The sequence below is a fragment of the Haemaphysalis longicornis genome, unplaced genomic scaffold (assembly GCF_048455015.1).
Source record: "Haemaphysalis longicornis isolate Haplotype H1 unplaced genomic scaffold, Haemaphysalis longicornis Haplotype H1 scaffold_9, whole genome shotgun sequence".
Lineage (NCBI taxonomy): Eukaryota > Metazoa > Arthropoda > Arachnida > Ixodida > Ixodidae > Haemaphysalis > Haemaphysalis longicornis.
The window spans coordinates 29,565,461-29,589,880 of NW_027526460.1; the positions used below are offsets into that span (position 1 = coordinate 29,565,461).

Below are 24,420 nucleotides of genomic sequence, written 5' to 3' on the forward strand. Positions count from 1 at the left end.
AAAGGTCATTATAAACAGCGGGATCGCCATTTCAGTTGCGTTCACATGCTTCAATACTTCCTTCAATACAGCACGAACAGAATAATACGCAGCTGAAACCACATTCTTTAAAATAAAAATGTTCGAAGAGTAAAAAAAAATGCTGTTGGCAGAAATTTACCTAAAGCAATGTTAGGCGAGGCTTGAAAGCCATCAGTCCTATCTCGGAAGCGGGCAGCTGTCTGGCTTCAGGGCGTTCCACGGGAGGCCATGGGTGTCACCCGGCGAAGCGTTTCCCCGTTTACTGCAAACATTTGCTCTTAGATAAGGACGGAGACGGACGACCCGGACACCCCTGCGCTAACCTGAAATATGCAACAAACGTCACATTTATGTTTTATTTATTACTCGTACTCACTTTGAGCACGAAAGAAAAAAATGACGATCGCTAATTGGTGTGCGTTCGGGCTCAATATACTCTCACATGATCTTTAAAAGCCGGCCCAAATATTTTTTAAAAATTCGAAGGTGACTTCCACCATGTAATAACCCTCTCTTTTTGCCAACTCCCTGGTCATCGCTGCCGACGCGCGCCGCACGCATCTGTGTGACGTCACATTTTGCCAGAAATGTATACATTTCTGGCGTATAACTTTGTGCGTATAACTTTGTCTAGTGACACTAGATAAGGTAACTGAGTATCGGCACTCTTTTCTCCTATTGTTCCGTGCCGCCACATTGATCATTGGTTAGTTCGCATCACTGGACACTTGTTTACACTGCGGCCCTTCATGGGCACCGCCATTTTGTTACCTATGCGTTTTCTGTCGGTCAATCGTGGTAGTGACAGCGTGTCCTCCCTTCTCTGCGGCTGCGCGGTTCCGAATGCAAATCAAAGATAACGTGGCTCGGAGTATTTAAGCTGCAGAAGTGTGCCCGAAGATGCCGTGTTGGTGCGTCTTCGGTAGAGTTGTTTACATATGACTTCGTCAAAGTTAGCGGGAGGCCGCAGACGCGGCAATATCGCAACAGCGATTAACAAGAAAATGGCCACCGTTGCTCACTTGCGAGCTTCAGCGACGGTACTCCGTATCTTATCTAGCGACACTAACGTTGTCTAGGCGGCGCACTTGAAGCTATCATCCGCTTAATAAAGTGTGGGTTCGAGCTAGTTGGTATTCCGTGCTAAGACTTTGAAGCACCAAATATTTACAGACAGGACATACAAGACAGGGACATGGGCTACTTCCAACTGAATTTTATTTTCAAAATGGCATTTATTGATGCGACAGTGCACCAAACAAACAAACAAACAAACAAGCACGCACGCACGCACGCACGCGCAGATAGGAACTTACCCAGTCGTTGCCATGCTTGCAAGGGGGACCATTATCAGCGCACCCGGGAGATTGTGGAAGCAGCCGCAAATGTATCGCTAGGGCGAAGATTGCGTCAGCATGACCTATTTATCTTTGACGGCGAAAGAGCTGGCCTTCCTGGCTGCGCCATGCGCCTGTGCACGGCGCACCTGCTGCTTTTTTTCTGTGCGCGCGTGCGCGTGTGCGTGGGCACGTGTGCGCGCGTGTGTTTGTGTGTGTGCGTGCGTGCGTGTTTGGTGGACTTTTGCATATATACATGTATTTTTGAAAATAAGATCTCAGTTGGAAGTAGCGCATATCTCCTTCTTGTCTGTCCTGCGGGTAAATATTTGGCGCTACAAAGTCTGATCATTTGATTCTGCGAAGAGCGTCGCGGCCAATTTTGTTGTAATGGTAACTGTGCTTCTTTATGTTTTATTTTTGTGACGTTTGCGTTTATTTAAGGTGCATTGCTATTGTTTCAACTGCGTTTGCCATAGGTGCCAGCGCACGCCCCCCTCCCCCCCTTTCCTTTCCATGTTTGTGACGACCCACGTTGAAGCAGCTTACAAATAATGTAATGAAATGCACCCAGGTTTGTTCACTAAATAAGCGCGCACACACACAAACGCGCGCATGCCCGCGGGAAGCTCATTGCCACAGCCCGGAGCCCCCACCAAGAGTTGGAATGTGATATAACAAATAATTTTGAGTCCTCGGGACATTACGGGGCAGAAGAAAGCAGACTGGTGTCAGGAAGCTGCTGTGCCACGTACATTGAAACCTCTCACAAAACTTACCGCATTCCTGACAGGGCGGTTATAATTTCAGATAGCGCGGCAAACTGCACGCACACTATAAAATTGCGGGAGTCCACGACAGCAAAGGAACGAAGTAACGTGCAGCTTCTTTTATTACTATATCTCGGCGTTGATATGATCCGATTGAACCGATGCAACTCTTCCGTCGCGCTCCGTGGCATATTTTTGGAGTACTGCCCGGATTGTCGACGCTATGGATTCCCGTTTTGCAAGCAATGAATACCGCCAGAACGCGTAATGGTGGGTCCCTAGTACTGTTTCGTCCACTTTGGAAAAGTTGTGTAGACGCCCGTGATGTTGAATAGCTGCGAATGCTCTTTTGTGAGCCACTCCCCTTCAACAGGGTTAGTAAAGCAGATCATTGTGAATAGAAGGCACTATCTTAAGCATTCTGCAGTCAGTGTACATTTCTCGATGTTGGTTCGATTGTACAGTGCAACACTATTCGACTTGAACGTCTGGCATTAGAACTCAATTAAATGACACTACACCCTTCCCTTCGACCACATGTATAGGTTAGCTCAAATGGTATATGTTCTGACCACCTGACTTAAGAACCACAAGGTCGAGCTCTAATGTTATTCTCGTTGCTTGCCTAAACAACAAGAGCAGCAGCAACAACATTTACTGTCGTTCTGAATGAACATACAGCACTGAAACCGACACAGCGCTATGTAAATACGCACAATATTTCTTGCAGTTGCGGCAGGCGGTGGGAGACCTTTCCATTCCGTCGACGGAAGACTGGTACTTGCTCAAATGGCTCAGAGGTTTGTCCTTTGTCCTAATGGGACGTTTTCTGGTATTTGTTGGACTATGTGGGACATAGGTTACTTTTTTTACGTTACCAAATATTCCTTTGCTAATTTCTCAGGTTCCTTTTTCTTTTTGGTAAGTGTACAGCTATCCTTCAATTGGAGCTGCGAGTATAACAAAGCCACAGGTAAGAGCAATACGCGTAAAAGAAGGGGAGAACAGCACGCGAGGAGAACAGCAACTGGCGAGGAGAACAGCACGCTAGAGATCACGCCACGAACTCTGAGCTGGACGACACCCGGCGCTCCACACGAGCCGCACTCTCACGCGCGCTCGGTATTTTTGCCTGGTATTTTTTGCGAGCTCATCACGTGTCGCAAGCCCACGCGCAAACCTGGTCGACTCCATGCTCCCCTCACGAGACGCGCGCTCACGTGCGCTCGGCTGGTCTGAGTTTTGTGGTAACGCTACTCGGTGGAACTAAATTCGGGAACAACTCTGCTGTTGAAACGCCTGTGTGTCGAGATTGATGCGGACGTGCGTGCAATATCCCCAGTGTGTCAATATTAATGCGGAGCCCTCAACTATATTCAATCAAGTTGACTCGGGAAGAACGCTTCTCGTCATGGTAAGCATTTACGGGTTGTACACCCGGCGGAAAATAAGCCTGGGCACGCGATCGCGTGCCAGAATACATCACTGCGCCATTTGACGTCGTCCTTCTGGTTTTGAGACATCGATGTGCGCGTGCGCGTCCAACCACGCTCGCTTCCTTGTCTTTTGCTTCGCTTCAAGCGGCACGGCTGATCGATCGATTGTGGGGTTTAACGCGCCGACGCAACGCAGGCGATGAGGCGCGCCGTAGTGGAGGGCTCCGGATTAATTTTGACCACCTGGGGATCTTTAGCGTGCGCCGAAATCTCGTACACACGGGCGTTTTTGCTTTTCGCCTCCATCAGAAAAGCGGCCGCCGCGGCCGGGAATCGAACCCGCGACCTCGTGCTCAGCAGCGCAACGCCTTAGCCACTGAGCCACCGCGGCGGGTACGCACGGCTGATTTATTTGAGCGCTTGGGAGCTAGGGATTAGTTTCTTCTTCTCAACACGTCTCGCATGCACGCGCTTATTCGGCGGCGGGAGGCGCGGGTAAGTATGCGTGGTTTGTTCTGCCCTAATCGGACGGATGACATATGTTCACCGTTTCGGTGGCGAACTTCTGCAGCATGCATTCCATTGCGTTTTATTTATTTATTTTTGCACAAAACATGCAGTTGGTCATTTAGTAAGAATGTGCGCACCAAAACGGAAAAGGAGGGCGGATATTTTATTCGAATAATGTGTGACAACAGCACGCTTTGCGCACCTACTAAAACCACTATGGAAGGGGAAAGAACGTGAGCAGAGATCGTCGCAGTCACAGGCTTGACAAAAAAGGACACAAAAGGTTACAGAAAGTATTATACACTAGCCCTTACGTTAAAATGAAAACACCATAGAAATGATGGCGACGTAAAAACGGCAGGGACTCCTACCACCAAACGCTGAAGGGATCAGCGTTGCAGCTCGAAGCTAACCAAAAGACAAGGCAACGAACGTGGTTGGACACGCACGCGCACATCAGTGTCTGCGACGTCAGTTAGCACGGCAATACATTTTGTCACGCGCTCGCGTGCCCCGGCTTATTTTGCCGCCGGGGGCCCTATTCTCGACTGCACAAATTGCCGGGAAAACGGGGAATTTGCCGGAAGTCTTTTCTGACTAGCTTTCAGTTTTGGTCACGTGCTTCCGGCTGACAAAGCAGTTGTGTGTGTCTTCGTCATTTTGACGTCTCATGACGTTTACTGTGAACAGTTCTAAAGTTCGCCTTATTTCTCTTTACTGAAAGCGCATAATTCTTGGCTCGCAACGAAAAACTAGATTAAATCCACCGGACATGACAACGTAGGAATGTATTTCCTATTCAACAACAATACTGCTTGTAATTCACACCCTCTCTGCGATTGGCTGGAAAGGCGTGACGTAATTTAAACACTTGGTGGGAACTATTACGTCACACATTGGCAACTTCAGCCTGCGTAAAAGTGACGTAATGTTACGTAACAGCTTGAAACTTTTTTGTCCACATTCATTTGTCCACACTCGTCCTACTAAGCTGCTGGGTCACATGATCGAACTCAAGAGAAAAATAACAAAGGAAAGTGACTCTTTGGTTCATTACAGCGCTGATTGAAGTCGAGCTTGACGAATGAGTGAATCGGTTACATCGGTGCGCTCCGCGGTTATCAGGCGTAGCGCTTCGCTGCTCTTATGTGTCATTCAAGCGTTGGTCGCGGCCGTCTTTTTCTGTGATCACGCCATAAACTTGTACATAGCAGCAGATGATGACGTGGCAGGGGTGGCAGCCGGGAAGGTGATAACGCAACAAAGCTTGCATTGAAGCAGAGCGCCAAACTATGTTACTAAAAGCGATTGAAATAAATAAATAGATACGGTAAAAAAATTGTGCGATGTTATTTAGCTCGACATCCGCCTTTCGCTCGCTTTTGGATTAACGTTACTCGATCGCCTTGTGGTGTCGACGCCAATTTTGACCTGGAGAAATGTGTTTTTCTTGCCAGCATCAGCTACCATCTTAATTTTTATAGTACATGCCAAGTGTTTTTATATCTTTTATGCACAATATTTGATACCTTGGTTGTGATCTTTGAGTGAAGCGTCAAATTACAGTGCATGTCCTCAGAGCTATACGTGCATCACGTCACTGATTCCTTACGTTGTGCTTACACAAAAAACATGGAGAATTGCCTGGGAATTTGTGCAGTCAAAAATAGGGCCCCGGGTGTACATTGTACAGGGAGAAAATTATTGACACTGCATAATATCTGTGATCGGTTACCGTCCCTTTAAAGCCACCTGCTTCCGATTGGTGCGCCTGTTAATCTAACCACATGGGACGCTGCATGCCTGTTCCGCGTAGAATGGAAATACATTGCTCGCGTCCCACCAGTCACACGCGCATGCGCAGTGCGCGAAAGACGTGCATTTTTTTCATTACGCAAGTACGCCTTTTGGCATGAACTAAATGTAGTTCAGCCGCCCCGTCTCCACAATTAAGTCCAGTAGGGGCCTGTACTGGGGACCGTGCGTCCAGCGGCGAAGGTCAGGTGGTCGTGGTACCCAAGGGCCCTCATGTGACGAACTCATGCTGCCTGGAGGCCCGAGCATGTCCCCAGGAAGTGGTCCAGGGTCGCTTCAGTAGCTCGGCCTTTACAGAAGGGGCATGTTTCTGGGGGAACTTGCGTCCTCCATGAAGCCTTTATCGCCGGGGTCAAAGCTGCGCCCATGCTGATTCTCCGAAGCACCACCTCCTCGTGGCGGGTTAAACCGCCAGGAAGGTCCGACCCACGCGGCGAAAGAAAGGCACGCGTGGAGCGCCGGAGAGACTCCTTGTGAATGATGAGGGTGTCACTCTGCGACAACTGGAGCAGGGGTAGCGGCCCAGTCACCCTCTGTGGATGGCAGGCCGTGTCAGCGTCAATGTGGGCAGGTGTCGAACGTCTATTCCACAGAACTCGCACGGTGCATGGAAATGAGTTCAGAATGCGATGCACTCAAGTCGGGCGACTTGGCGGCGCGTAGGAGTTCCCGGACTGCCTGTGTGAAGTCTGTACAGGTGAAGACACGACGGCGGGTTTATGCGTAATCGAGGCTCTAATGAGGATAACCCATCCCGGATGGCCAGAAGTTCTGCCATGATTGAAGGAAGAAGCACGTCGGTGAGGTATGAGCAGGTCTGCTGCACTTCTGGATGAGTAGGGTACACAAGGCTGGTGTGTAGAAGATTTTGGGCCATTTCTGTGTCGAGGTACACTTGCATTGCATCGGCTGTGCCATCTGACGTTGAGGGAAAAGGGTTGGGCTGCAGTGACTGATTATGAAAACGCCGTATCCGGGTCAGTGGCCGGTTGTCTGTGGATTGGCTTCGGATCCAAGGGGAAAGGTCAGGCGATTTTTGTAATATAACAGGTGACTTGGAATCGTAGTAGTGAGCCAATGCCGCAGCAGCGGGAACTGTTTGAAGTTTTAGGTGACGTGCCCTCCTTCGCTGTTAAACAAGCTCGTCAAGGGTGTTCAGCTGGGCCTCCGCTTGTAGCGTCGGAATAGGGGTCAGACGAGGCAGGCGTGTGATAACTCGCATAGCCTCTCGGTTTACACTTTCCAGTAGGCGCCAGTTGCTTCGTGTGCAGGTGCTGAAACTGAACTGGGTATATCAGTCGGGGTTGCACGACAGATCAAACTAGGATGCGTGCCATGCGACTAGAGGCACCGCCGGTCTTTTGGGAGATCCGTCGGAAGAGATGAAGCCTCTCGGAGGCTTTACCACGCACGCAGCGAATCCATTGAGCCGCGGACCCAGAGGCATCTAGTTCAACTCCAAGCACTCGCATTGACGATACGGGATTGAGGGCATGGCCATTTAAGGCCAAGGTGAGGGGCGTCTGGGAAAGACGACGTCGGCACCACCTATTTGTGATCGACATGAAAGTCGTATTTGCAGCCGAAAGTGTCAAGCCGATCTTGGCACACCAATGCTCCGTTTTGTCTAGGGCCGCCTGGAGGCCTGCCTGCTGTCTGTTGAAATCTGCATGTACCGACCAGACTGTAATGTCATCGGCGTAGATGAGACAGAAAATGTCCGGAATGGTCGCTAACTGCCACGCGAGAGGAAGGAGTGTCACATTGAGCAACACTGGTGCCAACACAGAGCCCTGAGGTACTCCCCGCTCTGAGGTGAAATGCCCTACCCTTTCCTTGCCGATTCGTATAGAAAAGGTACGACTGTCAAGGAAAGACCGCACCAAGTTGCAGACCATGACTGGGACTTTCAGTTGACGTAAGATGGTAAGGATTGCTGTGGGACTGATATGGTCATAAGCATTTAGGACATCCATGGTTAGGAGCGTTCGTATGCTGCGAGCTCTTCCACCCATTAGTATCATGTTCGAAAGATGTTCCGGGCCATCTTCTGTACCGAGGTGTTGGCGGAAGCCTATCTGAGCTGGATGATACCACAGGTAGCGCTCAAGCCACCAGGACAGGCGAGTAGCGAGCATACGCTCCAGCAGCTTGCATATAGTGCACGTCAATGCAATCAACCTAAGGTTAGTCGTGCGGTACACGGGCTTGCCAGGTTTTGGTATCGGCACCACATCCGCATGTTTCCAGGAAGCTAGGAGTTCCCCTGAGTCCCAGATAGCGTTGAGTAAGTCAAGCATCCACTGAAGAGCTGGGCTATCAGCGTTCTTGAACACTTCATAGGTGATACTGTTTGGTCCAGGAGCTGTGCGCATCTTTGCTTGGTCGATAGCGGGCACAAATTCTGCCATTGTAAAGGGCTCTTGTATGCCATCAATGTCCACCTGAGCTCGGCTTGTACCTGCTTCAGGAGGGAGGTGAAGTTGGCCGATGAATTGTGGTGAAGCCTGGTCGAACGCCGGGAAGAATGCTTTGGCTAACTCTGGGGCAAATTGTTTTGGCGTTTTCCCGGATGGAAGGCACGCTCTAGTGGCAGGGTCCGGTGGTCGTGCACCAGCTTCCATGCTGCGGAAGGCCCGCCAGATGGAAGATGTCGTTGAGGACGGTCCAATGGATGCACACTAATCTAACCACCTATGTCTAGAAAGGCGCTTCTCGTGGCGGTGGGCAGCGGCTGTGGCATGATTTAAAGAAGCTCGCAATTCTTGAGATCCTGGATCCCGGTTCACAGTCCGTTCAGCTCGACGACAAGCTGCCCATAATCGAAGCAGAGGCAGGTCAGGAACTGAGGCTCAATTGATTGGGGAATTTTTCCTCATTCGTCCTACATGCCTCTCTGGCAACACGCGTTGCTCCTCCGCATTTTAAATATGATGATGATGATGACTCAAGTTTGCTCATTTGGCTTAATGTTTGGGTAAATGGTTTAATGTTGAATTCGACCCATGCTGTTCATTTTCTGTCACAGCCAGGAAGTTCAACGCTGACGATGCTGAAAAGATGCTGCGCGAGGTAAGCCAACGCGGTTGAATGAAGCCAAAGTGCGGGCTTGTCTTCGACACGGTCTTGGCTTGCCTAGTCTTATCTTCGTCATTTACAATCACAGCTTTCACAGAGACAAAGCCTGGCTATAGCCGCCTATCGAGTTGAAACACCGGCGTAACTTTTGGTACCTGGATGCTTGATATCGCAAGGTCAACAGGGCGGGGGCGATGTTTTACTTGGTTCCCCTGCAACACGAGGTGCTGCTTTCACTTTAATATCATGACCGGAAGTAGTTCCTTGAATCGGAGGCTCCCTGTGTGTATTTTCTTTTGTAACTGAAAAGAACAGTACTTCCCGCCCTGACACAATTTAATGGAGGAGGGAGATGAGCATCATTCAGAGCGGGCAATTGCTTCGCATGAAATGATAGTCAATTATGAAAATTGCTGTACCCTGGAATTAGACGGTACCAGCGTTGTTGGTTGTGGATAATAGTAGCAACTGCTGCCCCAATTTAGCTACTTGTAGGCGCAATGCTTTGTGGGCAGCCGTTGTAGACAATTAGGCACGTGTCGTATGTAGCGCGTATTAAATCGTCTTCGTCACACTTTCTTCTCAGTCGCCTGTGCGACGTTGACTGTATTTGTGCGGCGTAAACCAACGTTACTAGAATAAGCTCCCGAAGGAGCTGCACAATGCAGTAGTTTACGGAATTACATATGAGCCGTACGCGATTACGTATGAGCGAATACGCATTCAGCCGTTCACGGGTGTAAGGCATATTCGCTTGAAATGTTCCAGAAGAGAGGCACACGGGGGAAGCAACGAAGGGTACACCCCAGGGTTTATACAATTTAAAAAGAAAGAAGTCACACACGATAAAAGAACAACCAATTTAAAGAAAACTACCAGATGGATCACAACGCAGGCTATGAGGCAACTTATACAAAACGCACGCACTTGTGCGTGGGATTTTTTTCTGTTGATTTCAGTCGGAATGAACTGAACCTGATTCTTGAATACAGGTTGCCAATTTTCTTCGAGAAAACTTAAATGTGATTGTCGAATGGATCGCAGTTCAACTGATTATCCAACTGAGCAAGTAATATTTCTTCACACAATACTGTCAACCCTTCCACTATAGGCGCTCACTATTTGCGTATAACGACCGCATTAAATGTGTGGAACATTAAACCTTGCATTAAACCTGTAGAACATGAAACCCTTTTTCCACGACCTGGCACAATTTCAAGAAGTGTATTTCGATGGTGTCACGAGACCACCTTTTGTTTTCGCAGCTGGAACTTCTGGCAGCTCAGTGGACATCAATGTAGTGCAGTATTCATTGCGGGATGTGCCTCTAATACTTTCCGTGTCCCAAATACTCCTAGATATGGCACTACAGCACTGAGAACAGACAAAAGGCTTTTGTGGAAGTCGACCCGCTGGCTGTTATAACGATCATCATTAAGTCCCTACAACAGTGATGATCTTAACGAGGCGAAAGCTGTTGGCTACTCAACGAGGCTCACGTCACCTGAGGGACAGAGATGAGTCACAAAATCTAGAGAGCAGTTTCCAGTATCTGATGATGCAACTTCTCTTTCAATAAAAAGACGCTTGTAGGCAGCTGTAAATTGACAGGCAATAGGGTTGTTGTTTTAGCCGCCCTTTCCTTTTTACGCAACGAGAAAATGTTTCAATGTGGTATTGAGACATCTTGTGCGTGAGCGAAGTCGGCAGCTCCCCTGTCGCCACCAGCCTATCAAAAGGTGCTGTGACACCCTGCGTACATATAAGGAGTCCTGAAAATAATGTGTTCATGAGGCCTTTAAACACTGGTTTTCCTTGTGGATCCTTGCGTCATGTTACGTACAATTCAGCCTTTAAAAAAAGTCCTCATTGAAGCCTCATTCACCTTTCAGAGAGGTGTCTTGTATGACCAGCTGAACAGATTTCTTGAGTTCGAGACATCAAAATGGCGGTCAAAGATCCTTATGAATTCGGGCGTACCATGAGAACCTTCAAATTGCTGATTCCAGCTTTAATATGAACTCGCAAAAGTAGAGTGCGTTTGTCACAGACGGACTGAGCGTCAGAACTGTAAGGGAAACTTTCATCTTTGGTGATCTAATGTTCGTATGCATCACAGAGTGCACAATGGCGAGATGAGGTGAGACCAGCCCGGCGATATAAAAGTTGAGCATACGATCTCTACATCGGAAGCTAGTTAACGGGACCTCGCACCGACGAGATTCAGAAAAACTGTCGTATTGCCGCGCGGACATAAAAGCACTTAATAAAGATACCGCTTTCACAAACGTGTTGCGTCGTTTTCGGTCGAGGTAAGACGGCCCAGTAGTTATAAAAACTACGCTGAAAATGCTAATTCGCTTCGAAACTACCGTACATTGAAGTTAAACGCAATGTAGAGCGTTGAAATATAGGCCGACCGTCGATTCTTAGCCAGCCAATGAGCAACGCGTGCAGGTCAGCGCATACAGGCGACCTATAACGCATTTCCACTTAAACAGTGCCCAAATGCGATGCGGTAACGTCGACTAGAAGGATTAAGATGTTTAAGCTAGTCGACTGGAAAGATGATAGACGTTTAAATTTACCAATAGCTTTACTAGAAAGCTGCCGTGGTACGTCTGCGCGGCGGCCCGCCGCCGAAGCAGACGACGCGCCGAGGGTAGCGCAAGACTTGACTGCAGCGCCACTAGTTCTCGCGACCGCCATGCGGACCACCTCTCCGGCGGAGCTTTGAAACTGACTTTATTCTAGTAACGCTGTCTTAAACCACCGGAGCGTAGTTGTATGTTTCGTTTTTGCTCTCTTGGGCGCCACTCGTGACAGCCGGAGGCAGAATTTTTTTTAAAGAACGATTATAATAAATAAAAGGATAAAATATGCACCGAGACTGGAAGAAAGTTGAGGTGAAGGGACTTCGCGACGTACCCGTGCGCAGGTCCTAATTTTTTCTCACCCTTTGACAGGATTCAATTAAGCGTACTAGCACCGGGAGCCAGCGGTGTCGCGGTAAGGAACTGGGCTTCTGGGGCCACCGTATCCACTCACGTGACGTGGAACGTGCTCTCGTCGCGATCGCTCACAAGGAACACCGTTTACGTCAATGAGTCAATATGTATTTCGCGTCTCTTGAGGAACCCTGGGAGGGATGTCTCCTCATTTTCTTGTCTCTGCAGCATGTCGCCTGGCGGAAAAAGTACGACGTCGACAACATCTTGGACGACTACCAGGCCCCGGCGGTTCGTATGCACGTATATACAACGAACAGTCCACTAGTGCAAGTACCTCAAAACTCGCACTCTCTCCTATAATAGAAGGTGGGAGTATTTGTGGTAATTGTACTGATACTCGCCTACAGGTAAGCTAACCTATCAGTAAGGTAACTGGTACTCACCGACCAGCAAAACGTGCTCTTTATTATTTCAGTGGTGACTAGCATTAGGCCCAATTTTAGTTACAACAAAGCAATAGATTTAAAAAATGGTGCGTGCCTCTCGTAGCACCATTTATTTGGGAGAAAAACATGCAAGAAATTGCAAGCATATGGTAGAGAGAAAGCCTTTGTTCCTTTTTATCTTGGATCCCATTTTTAAGATATCGTCCTGCGCTTTTCGATTTTATTTTTAACGGCGCCTATTCGTCGGAGAGAGACCATTTTATTGATAGGAGAAGACAAAAAATGCATTGTCTAGTTTACATATTCCACTGTCGTTCTGTGTGTCTGATAGTAAATGACCAGTTGAAATTCATTTGATTCGTTTTATTATCCTGGTAGTTCAACTTGAGCAGATTGTAAGCGGCAGTTGCAGCTTCCCCGTCTAATTCTGTTTTCAACATTCAACTTATTAAGTGAGTTTCGCATTAACTGATTATGTCTAGGGCAAATATGCAGACAAACATTCCCAGAGTACAGGGCTTTGAACCATCGGGTACTTTCTATGTCCTTTGCTGCAGGGGGAAAAAACGTTAGGTGGTCCATTCCCCTGCTCTGCGAAAAAAAAAAAAAAAAAAAACTAAAATGGTTACCATTTAAAACGCTTAGTGAAGACCGACAAGTGATTTCGCTTTGTCGGCTGCGCAGGTTCTGAAGGAGTACTTTCCAGGTGGCTTCGTAGAGTGCAGCCCCGATGGCCGGCCTGTGCTCATATCCCCCACTGGATACGCAGACTTCAAAGGTACTTGTGCGGATAGGCGTTTCCAGAGGGCACAGTCCAGGTTAATAAACAACTGTGTCATGGTTTGTGGTGCTTCTGGGTAAAAAGTGAGCATAATTACGAAGGAGACGTAGAACTTTCTAAGAATGGGAAGTGAGAAGTCTAGTTGAACCTTCTGCTGCTCTGCCTCAACTTTTCGAGGTCAATTCTGCGCGACTCCCAACGATTCTTTGTGGCCCACGCGCTCCATGAAACATATTGACTGAAGAGCTACAGGCACCTGCCGGTACCATCTGAGTATTAGAGATCTAAGGCGGTCGCCTTATTATTTCTGCCGTGGTGCCATTGAGCTTGTTTTGTAACGGAGACTTTTTTTCAGGTTATGCCACCTTGTTTTGAGCCCCTCCTCGCTTGCGGGAGTGAATGCTTATTTCACAAGCTCTTTGTTTGAGGGGTATCCCGGATGTGGGGTTTGCGGAGTGTTTTTTTTTTTTTTTTTTTTTGCAGTAGCGGCAACTGACATGCACGGGGCTTATTCCTTCTTTAAATTGAGGTTTCTCATATAACCAGGGAAAAGGGGTCATTGCAGTCGCAGGCGGAAGTCTTTTTGGGGTTGATTTTGATGCGTAGAATTCCTTTACTACTACATACAAATTTTTGCTAATGCTTCGTGCACCCTCTAATGATGGCGCATTGAGTCAGAATCCATATTAACAAAATAAATAAAAAAATCATGCAGCCATTCGTCTAACGACGACGATGGTTGAACGCGAAGCTACCTCGTGATGGATTATTTGGTTGGCCAATCCCACACTTGGAGTACGTGCTCCTCGGGAGGTACGCACCAGTTTTCTAGAATACCCACAGCAACTCTCGGGTGCGCGGCAGACCCCCTCCGACACGCAGCCGCGGGTCTGGATGCCCGGTGCGGAGGTGTCGCTGGATGAGCAGGCGGGCGTCGTCCGCTGCCGCCTGGGCCAACATGTCCGAGGGAGGCAGCGCGTGAGCCCCGGCGGCCAGCTCGTCTGCCCGCTCGTTTCCGTCCAGGCCGATGTGGGCGGGGACCCACTGAAGGCACAGCCGAGTGCCCCGGTCCGCCAGCTGCGCCGCTTTCTCCCGGATGCCCCGCACCAACAGGGAGTGCGAGTCGCCGTCCCGTAGACGCGCCAGGGCCACCCGGGAGTCGCACAGCAGGGCACAGCGCTCGGGCAAGGGCTCCACCTCCAGCAGCAGGTCCAGGCCCAGTCCGACACCCACCAGCTCGGCAGTGGCCGAAGATGAGGCATAGGGCAGCCGCGCCTGCCGGGTGGCCTCTCCCAGCACGGCTGCCGCTGCGGCCGACCCCTGCTGCTGCCGCACCGAGCCGTCCGTGTATACAAGGGTGTGGCTTTCGAGATCGCCCCAGATGACGCCCCGTGTCAGCTGCAGTTGTCCGCATGGGGGCGTCCGCCGCTTGCTGCGCAGACCTGGGATGTCCAGCCTCACTTCAGCTGTCAGAGCAGGAGCCGGGCCACCAGGTTGCCCGCACAGGAGCCGCCTGTGCGGGCATCACGATTGCCTCGTCGACTGCGCTCGGCCGTCCTGCGCCTCCGCGTGGGGGCCGCGTGGACGTCAGAACGGAAGCACCGACTGGGGCGGGTGGCCAGTCCCGCCTGCACGCACTGCCGAGCGCCCGTGCAGTCCCTGCCGCATGTACTGTACGAGTGCCCCAAGTTTGCGGCAGGGCGGGCGGAGCTTCTGGCCGTGCTCCGAGGGGTGCGGCCGCTCGAGGAACTGCTTTGGCCCCCAGGAAATGCCAGGGAGCGGGACAAAGTGCTCGAGGCCCTGGGAGAATACCTGGGGGCCTCGGGGCTCCACAATGCACTAAGCTACAACTCTACGTAACTGCCCGTGTCGCAGTGCAGTGTAGCTGTTAGGGTAGAATTCCTGTGTGTGTGTGTGTGTGTGTGTGTGTGTGTAAGTGTGCAGGTGTCCTACTCCTTCGTGTCCTGTATTTTGATATTTATTTATTTGTCTAGTGTTTCTTTTTTGTGTGCGTTTTTTTTTCTCTCTTTCACCTAACGTTGTATATAGGTTATTCTTGCCCATGTTTTATATATTTATGTTAGCCCTCTACCCTATCCCCCTATGCCTATGTACTCTTTCCTCCCTATCCCACCTCCCCCACACCAGCAGGCGTTCCGGTGTCCACCCCTAGGCGAGACAATTAACGCCTGTTGGTGGACCTTCCTTTCTTGTTTTTGTGCAATAAATACATACATCTCGGGTGGGCATAGGCTTAACGTTCGTGTTTTGGGTGTACGGTGCAAATGGGTACCTGCTGCTTGGCGTTCGCTTCGACCTTGGGGGATTTCTCAAGGAGGTCGTGGAATATTTTAACTTTCTTACAGCTCGGTTTTCCTTGGAATATCTGTTGAGCATGTCAAGGAAAACTATGACGAGCACTCTAATTGAAAGTCTATTCCCGGTGCCTGTTTATCGCCAGCCTTACTTAGGCCACCAGAAAATAAAACGTGTAATGAGTATGTGTATTCCGCCAAATGCAAAAACGCTTTACTTCCAGCTTCATTCTTCCACACTCTAAGTTAAGACATGGCTGCGCGGTGAGGGAATGTCTATTCCTTGGTCGGACAATTATCGCCTATGCAATCCAATAGCTCCAATACAAGAGCCCGGTTTATAGCAATGAAGCCCGCTTCTGCAAGTTCGGACGCACTCACGTGATTAACTAGAAGAAGAAAACAATTCGGTGTTAAGAAGAGCGCCGAAAAGAGCCGTGACAAAGCATGACAACAGCAAAAGATGAAGAGATTTTCTCCTTTGGCTGCCACGAGAGACTCCAAACATAACAAAAAGTAAACAAAGAAACCTGCGCCAGCAGATTTATTTGGCTGTTTAAACCTCCCACGTATACGAACGCTTGTCTTGTCCTCTCTATCTTCGTCCTTGTCTTTTGCGCCAACTTAATCCTTCGTACGTCATGAACCAACTGGCCAGCAATCAAGTGGTACCTCACACATTCGGGCGACTTCACCCAGTCGTCTAATAGGAAAGCGTGGCGAAAACAATGCAGCTAAGTATGCTGCACACTTTATGACAATTCCTCAGTAGGTAGCCTCGGCCATCTTTCTACAAGCTCCTAGAAGGATAGTCCGATCATAGAACGATAGAGTGATCAGGAAGGAGTGCACCACAACCGCACGCCCCTCCCCTGCTTTCCTTGTCATGATACCACCATGTTTATTCACTTCCTTTCCTCATCGCGCTCCTTTTCGTTACCACAACATTTTCATTTTCGGCAGTGCTCTGTGTTCGCTCGCGGCGGTTGATCGCGCCATCACGCCGATGTCCTTTGAAGGCGTAAGAAAGGCAAACTACAAGATTTGTTAATTAAAAAAAAAAAGATTCCTTTGTCCCGGTGACAATGATGCCAATTTCACCGCAAATTTCAAATGAATAATGTAGATACGAAGGAAAACAGGCAAAGCAGTGGCGACTGCTTTGAAGCATGATAAAGCATGTTTGAAGTAAAAAAAACAAGGAATCTTGTTTGTGCGATTGGCTGCCTCCCATCAAAGCCGCCGCCAAGAAACACGACTGGTCTCTTTAGTTGGACTTCTAGTTCAGCATGCTAACGTGCTAATGCTAACGTGCCGTTAGCTACACATCTCATAACTACGTTTTAGTGTTGGCTTCTACTGCAGCACTGCTGCCACTATTGCGTCACTGATGACGTCGTTTAGCGCGAAATTTAAAAGTTTTCTGATATTTCTTTTTTTTTTCGTTTGAGAACGACTTTAACGGGTAGAATAAAGTTGAGTGTATTATCAAATGTTAGTTTAAGAGTTTAGCTCTAAAGAAAACACGCGAAGAAGAAATCTTCCCATGTTCTAGCGAAATATTCTTTTTACTCAGCGTACGGAAGGTGGGATACGAACATCGGGGATGAAGCTACTTCTCTCGAAGAAATCGAGAGGCTAAAAGGGAGCATTTCGATCTCAACATAAAGATTTGCAAGATGAGTTCGAAATAGGAGCGGAATAATATGATAACTGAAGATAACACAATTCCCACTTGCCTATAAAATGAGGACACTGTTACACAGACTCTGCATGCTAAACAGTATAAAGTTTGCCAGATGAGCCCCGACAAAGGCGGACACCCCCGACTACTGTCAGGTAGAAATTAAGCGTTCCCGTTGTTATAAAATTATTTTCAAATCGCTTGCAGTAAAGTACCCCCCCCCCAAAAAAAAAAAAAAAAAAGCTTACGTATTTCTCTCCGTTCTGGCGCAGGACTGGTTGAAGCAGCGCCGCGTGCCGACCTGCTGCTTTTCTGCATCTACCTGCTGGAGTCAGCTGAGGAGCTCAAGAGACGGCTATCTTTGGAGGTGGGTAGTGCAAGGGTGGGTGGAGTGTGAACAGTCGGTGGTGTTGTGCGAGGCATATGAAGCCCGGACAACCCAAAGGAGCGCTCGCATTAGTTCGTTCTTTGGACTGAGAAACGACCGGAGGCTTTCGGACAGAGCAGGAGGCGCAGTTCAGCACTCGGTTGACTACAGGAGTACGGAACATATGTACGCGGCGTACATATATGTCGCTGTTGCAGTGAAGATTACTGACTGCCACGGAACTATTGATGACCTTCGTTTCTCCCCGCCCACTTCGTGAATACGAATACGGAAGGACCTGCTAACGTCCATACTCTCAACGAAACACGTGTATTAAGATCACGCATAATTGGTGCCAAGGGTCATTCCGGGTATGGGTTTGTACCTAATCCACGTGACACCGGAACGCCATTTTAGTGCTGGCTAAGTGAGTGCTGTCATGGTCATAGGACAGAGCCAGGTGTCGCGATCGCCGCTGTTGGAGACGTGTGAGTTGAAACCCACGGTGCGCCGAGGAATTGGGGAGCCGGAGCGCGTTCATCCTGGCTGGTGCTGCGTGGACGAGGTCCCTCATGCTTGATTTTCTCGACCGGTGTCATCTGCTAGGACGTCTCCCACTGTTCTGAATCCACAAATTCTAGCCACTCTATTACTAGGGCGCGTTACAAATGGCGACAGCCCATGGTTTCGGCGGCATCCCTTGATGGGTGTAGAGAGCGAGAGAGAGAAAACGATATTTAATGAAACTGACGATGTCAGGCGAGCAAAGCTGCCTGGCTTGCTACGCCAGGTGAAAGCGGTGACGATGATGATTAAAATGATGAAGGGGAACACATATGTTTTAACTATTTACAAGGTATGACCAAGACTTGCGCCTTCTAGGTACACCAGTGTAAGGCTTTTGTAGCACAAGAGGCACATTTGGAACTACTCCAAGGACCTAACACCGCGGCCAGCCCAGATACACTGCAAGAGGAACCGTTTGGGTGCTAAGTCGCCCATAATCACAGATAAGGCGTTGCAGATATTCACGCACATCCCGGTGTGGGCACAGTGGCCAAGTGGATTGGTTGATCTTGTAATGGCAGTATCACGTGCAAGCGAAATTCAACCGCATACGGTGTAGTACTGCTTCATAATGCTCGGGTAGTCCAGGCGGCGTCTTAAAATATTCAAGTTGCCAATTTTAACGTATGAATGACTGACATATTGGAGGCAATCGCAGCAAATTATTAGATAGGGAAGCGCATAAATACTGTTGTGTTTGCATGATTACACCTAGCTTCAGTGTTTGCTAGAGCGTCAGATTGTAGAAACCTCCATCTAAGCAGTTGCTACATTCGCACTGCAAGAGAGTGGGCAGACTTATGCGGACCCTTTTAGCGGTGTTTTCTATCTTGGCTTTCGGGAAAATTTAGACAGCGCGAACAAGCATATCAGATAATAGGACAATAACAATGCTTTCATGGGACTTTGGTGTCAGCCTTTTTAAAGTAAGGCTTTATATGACCATGTGAAAGGAAAATCCGATGGTCCCCTGCACGCAGAAAAATCCGGTGTAACCCGATGCGCATGCGCAAGAAAAAATCAGGTGGAGAGGAGGTACAAGTAAGGGGAAAGAGATTTGATCTGTTTGGATCAAGATTGGCCTATTGCATTTACCGACAGTGTTCATTGGGAACGCTGCATCGGAGGGAGTGAAAGAGTCTCTCTCGCACAGAGAGCGCGCTCGCGATGGTCTAAACTTGCCTTCTCCGCCCTATACGCTATTTGCGGTGAATATGAGGCACTAGAGCACTTTCTATTACATTGCCGTGGTTTTCCAATGATGACACAACGTCACCTCGCCAGGCAATTACAACGGATTGTACTACCTATCTACATGCCCGTACTACTTTCGTTTGGAGCCACATCACATCACTGGGATATTGTCTGAGAGGGGTGTCTTCAGCCATTCATGCATACGTGTCCGAGACCAGGCGTCTGCCCTGTAAGCTGTGATTATTACGTGTACGTCTTCTTCTCGAATTCAAACTCAGCATTCAATTTTTAACCAATTCTCTCTTCTAATCACGCGCCGTTTCTGGGTGTAAATGGTGAGTCATCTACTTTTCAGTCGCAAGCGGGCGCATTAGCCCCCTTCATGCCCGAATCCTGGCCAGTCCCCCGCGCGGGTATGCGCCTTGAAACGGGGAGCAACAGCTACAACAACTACTACCGTCGTGTGGTGTGTTTAGCATCTTTACTAGGACCATGGCCTGATTCGGGGCTTCAACATAAGGTTGTTCGTGACCTGAATGTGTTTTTTACCTCAACAGGAATAGCGACAAAGCATTCGGTGACATATTAGATTTTTATCGTGACTCAGTGACCACCAACCCAGGAGGACATTTTACAGACAACTTTTAGTGCTCACGAAATTGTTGTGCACAGTGCACTAGTATATCCGGATCTATGACCCTGTATTGGTGACATGAAGTAGCCGGGAGCAGATTCGCTTCCAACCTCTCCACTCAATAAACCAGTTAAACCACCACCACTACTACGGGAAGCACAGCTCAAGAGACAATGGCAAGTTGGGGCGGCGGCGATGCGGTCGGAGCAGCAGCGTTAGCGCAGCAATGGGAAACACCGGGCGCACGTTACTTCGAAATGGGAAGGCCACTCGCCATACGCAGTTCCGAGGAGCGCGCCGCTTACGACCATCGACGCCGCGATCAAAAATGGGAACGAAAGAAAATACCACAAACATGCAACCTATAACGAGAGAAACATTATTCATCCTCAAAGAGTAACTCACGGGTTAACGCCCGTGGCATGTTACAGCTCCGCTACTTGAACGTACGGTTAACCAACTGCGTACGGAGTGCATGGGCGCATTTTTCAAAGTGCACATTAGTCGTCTCCAATCTTTACCATCTTGTCCGGATGTGCTCTGCCTTTTCACAAGGACGATCGGAACTTTTAACAATACACTCCATTTTGTGTGATGAACAGGACCATATTCGTCAAATGCGCGCTAATCCCTCTTTATTGGAGGCAATTGTAGAATTCTCTCTCCAGAAAGGTCTCTATGAAGCCGTTTGATTCGTGATTATCTCAGCCCTTTATGGGTCAGTGGTTCTGTGGCAAGTGGGAACTCACCTTATAATGTGACAAGAAATGCAAATGTGTTTTTGATAACTTTTATTTGCATACCTCTTTCCTTTTCCCACTATCCCCCATCCCCTTTCGGGGTCTTATGACCTGCTTCAATAAACAGCCAATCAATCAATCAATCAATCAAGCTCTTTGAGCGCCAGTTTGCTCGCGCTGTTCTACTTCACCATGTATCCGCAACGTATACCTTAAGCTTTCTCGGGAGTGATCTTGGTTCTTTGCGCGGCTCACTATCGACGCGCACGCGCAGAATGGCCGTCGGATCGAGACCATGTACGTGGTGGCCGACATGGACAACTTCTCCTTCTGGAATTTCTCGTCGCTCGAAGGTGAGCAACGCGGTGGCACACAAACAGAGTTCGCTTTTGCTTTTGCATGTTTAGGCGGACGAAACGACAAATTGCAAGCATGAAGTCGCCTGTAAAGGAGCAATGAAGATGCCTCCGAAAGCTTCGATACACTAACGCTACGAAGTCAGTTTAAGACATAACCTTTTAAATTTTTGTCTACAAACCTTGAAGCCACAACAAAAAGTGGAGAAAATGGGCAAAAAATACGGGAATGTCTGAGCATTCTTCTCAGCGCATGGTTGTGCGCAGTAATGGAAATTTGATGCGAGATTTTTGCAGGGAAGCAACGTTGTATATCTATTGCTGAATGTTAAAGGAAGGGAGGAGTTTCATCCTGCTTCTCACTAAAGAGTGCAGATGAGTAAGAAGCCGAATCATAAACTGGTATTTCCCTGTTCAGAACGCAGGCCCAAATCGGGACCACAAATATTTGATAAGAAGCACAGTATTACCCAATGAAAATATATAAGAGGGGAGCAAAGACGAAGAGGAGCATGACGACGGGAGAAGGTGCCCCGTGATTCAAATAAGTTTCGGTTTCGGTTCCGTAAAACAACATGCTTGACATTCGACGTTATCTGATGGGCTTTCTCGATATCTCAGTAATCGTCATGCCGCACTTCTGCCATGTTGTAGGCTGTAAAATGCCTAAGATAAGCCTCCCAGGACGGCTTGGAATTCATGTTTGAAGCGCGGACAGACGAAACACAAGAAAAAGACAACACGAGCGCTGAAGCGCTCGTGTTGTCCTTTTTTATTTGTATTTTGTCTGTCCGAGCTTCAAACATGAATCACATCCAACTAGCTCAAATTTCCGTTCTACTGCGGCTTGGAATCGTAGCAATCACTACCCGAGTCCTACGCAGTGGATGAACACCCTCAAATGCCATGAGCTTTTCCCCCATATTTGGAGCTTGCCTCACTCATGCCTGTATCATAAAAAGCGTGCTCGCACCAGGCCAAGGATCTGCTGATTCTGGCATGTGCCCACTGCCCGCAAGCAGTCGGTGCTTATGGCAACAGCACGCCAACGAGAACTCGCTAGCGCGTCAGTGTCAGTCTGCGCGCGTTCTGCGAACTCGCGCGTGGAGCAGTGAACGTTACGGCACAAAAATGGTGAACTCAGTATAGAAAACATCGGCCGAAAACGAAATGGAAAAAATCAGCTTACAAAAAAAAAAGTACCGTCGAGGATTCGAACTTGCGACTTGCAAAATATCACACCTAGCGCTCGAGACCACTCGGCCACGGGCCAGCGCTGTCGACGTTGGAAATATAAGGTATATAATGTATAACCAATTTACACTTTTATTTAGTTTTAGCATTTCAAGCAGCTTAGGTGACTATTTGCTGTATAGCGCTCGTGCAGTAAGCGTCCCCCTAATTTCCACAATATCTCACGTCTAGCAAATGCATTTCTTAGACGGAAAAGCGTTTGTAGATGCGTAGTCGTGCTGCTGACCGCTGTGCTTGTTCACCCAGCACAAAAAAGTGCTTCATGCTCCCTAGTTTTACGCTGTACGGTAAAAGTTGCAGTTGATTTTATTTCCTTAGTACCTATATTGACTTCGCTGACTCTTCTCCCGCCTTCAAGAGGCCTTATATTTTCCTACTGGCATACCAGTACCAGTCAGCGAAGCGTCGCATGTGCGCTTGTGCAGCGCTTGTGTGAAGCGACCTGGACTTGGAGCTTGGTACAGTGTACAAACTAACAAAGTAAAGAAACGCACATTCGTCCATTCACAAACGTGCCGTGGCTTAGTTTCAACTGAGCGAACGAATTGCGACGACCCGTCGGTGGCCGGCGGACTAAACGCTGTACCATAAACGCTGGGCCGACTGACTCTGTCGGAAGGTCGGCGAGCCGTGCAGTAGCGCATTCAAGCCAAGTCATCTCCTCCTGACATCACACGAAAACGCCACAGAAAATGAGTGAGGATTGAGAGAGGAGGACGGCATTTTCAAATTGATTTTTTTTCTACGAAATAAATTCGCATAAAGGCACTCAGAGTGGTCGAAACATGGCTGTGGACCTCCGGACTACAATTTGCGCTAGTAATCCCGCAATGTTTACAAATCCCTTCGTCATAATCATAATCATCATCATCATAATCACCATCACTAGCCTATATACGCCCACTGCAGGGCACAGTCCTCTCCCATTAATCTCCAATTACACCGGTCCTGTGCTAACTGCGACCAATTTATCCCCGCAAACTTCTTGATCTAACTTTCTGCCCATCTAACTTTCTGCCGCCCCCTGCCACGCTTGCCTTCTCTAGGGATCCACTCTGTAACCCTTAATGACCAACGGTTATCTTGCCTTCGCATTACATTCCCTGCCCACGTCCATTTCTTGTTCTTAATTTCTACTAATATGTCCTTAATACGCGTTTGTTCCCTGACCCACTCCGCCCCCGCTCTCTTAATCGTGTTAAAGGTTGCCAGGTTCAGATTCCAATGGCGGCCTGTCCGGGTCCAGGTATTCTTAGCACCAAATCACTTCAGTGTCCCTTTAATACAGTAATTGCAAACGGATTGAAACCAGCAGCATTGACGATCATGAGATTCGCAACAAACTTTGTTTTGTTTGCCGACAGTGGTGACGCTGGCTACCGAGGTGGTTCGAATGTACGAAGACAACTACCCAGAGATCCTCCAGGAGGTATTCATCGTCAATGGTACGGGAAAGTGGATATTATGCGCCATCCGATTCTATGGTTGCAATAATTTGTGATGGTAAGCCTTCCGTAATTTTTCGCTAGGTGTCGGGTTCGATTATCGCCCACAAAAGCTGTTCGTTTGATCAGGGGGAAAATGCAGCCGTCTGTGGGTCAAGATTTCAGCGAACGGTAAAGGAACGAGGAAGACAATATTCACCACCAAACATTGCTCAATGCAAAACATTGCCTCATCGCAAATGACACGCATGCCGATTTTCACGTGGATGGCTTGGTGAGCTAGTTGGTGTGGCATCATGAAGGGGTTAACAGCGCACTAAGACGACGACACACAAGGAAGAGAAGACAGGACAAACGCTTGTCCTGTCTTCTCTTCCTTGTGTGTCGTCGTCTTAGTGCGCTGTTAACCCCTATACTCACGCCGAATGTCTAGCATATTTCCTTCAATTAAGCTATAGCGTGGCGGTTAACCAGGAAATGTCTAGTGCTTGGCTTGGCTACGGCGTTGCGCTGCTGAGCACGAGGTCGCGGGTTCGATTCCCGGCAGCGGCGGCCGCTTTTCTGATGGAGGCGAAAAGCAAAAATGCCCGTAGATTTCGGCGCACAGTAAAGATCCCCAGGTGGTCAAAATTAATCCGGAGCCCTCCACTACGGCGCGCCTCATCGCCTGCGTTGCGTCGGTGCGTTAAACCTGACAATCAATAAATCAATAGTGCTTG

The 24,420-nt window shown here is 48.6% G+C and overlaps 2 protein-coding genes across 8 annotated transcripts in view; one reads left to right on the plus strand and one right to left on the minus strand.

The window, feature by feature from the left end:
* Window positions 1-24,420, minus strand: part of LOC144151427 (SEC14-like protein 2) — a 273,494-nt gene that overhangs the window by 99,140 nt on the left and 149,934 nt on the right. For 2 of the 7 annotated variants that reach the window (XM_077682474.1, XM_077682469.1), the window contains exon 2: window positions 161-344. The exons of the other annotated variants lie outside the window; for them this stretch is intronic. The gene's annotated coding sequence lies outside the window, so the exon portion shown is untranslated. The remainder of the gene's footprint in view (window positions 1-160; window positions 345-24,420) is intronic. 7 annotated transcript variants of the gene reach the window in all.
* The window catches only part of LOC144151426 (SEC14-like protein 2), a 31,484-nt gene that overhangs the window by 763 nt on the left and 6,301 nt on the right, over window positions 1-24,420 (plus strand). The window contains exons 2-8 of the mRNA XM_077682467.1: window positions 2,859-2,928; window positions 8,918-8,961; window positions 12,144-12,206; window positions 13,049-13,142; window positions 17,417-17,511; window positions 20,921-20,999; window positions 23,621-23,701. Coding sequence (XP_077538593.1) covers window positions 2,859-2,928; window positions 8,918-8,961; window positions 12,144-12,206; window positions 13,049-13,142; window positions 17,417-17,511; window positions 20,921-20,999; window positions 23,621-23,701 — 526 coding nt within the window. The remainder of the gene's footprint in view (window positions 1-2,858; window positions 2,929-8,917; window positions 8,962-12,143; window positions 12,207-13,048; window positions 13,143-17,416; window positions 17,512-20,920; window positions 21,000-23,620; window positions 23,702-24,420) is intronic.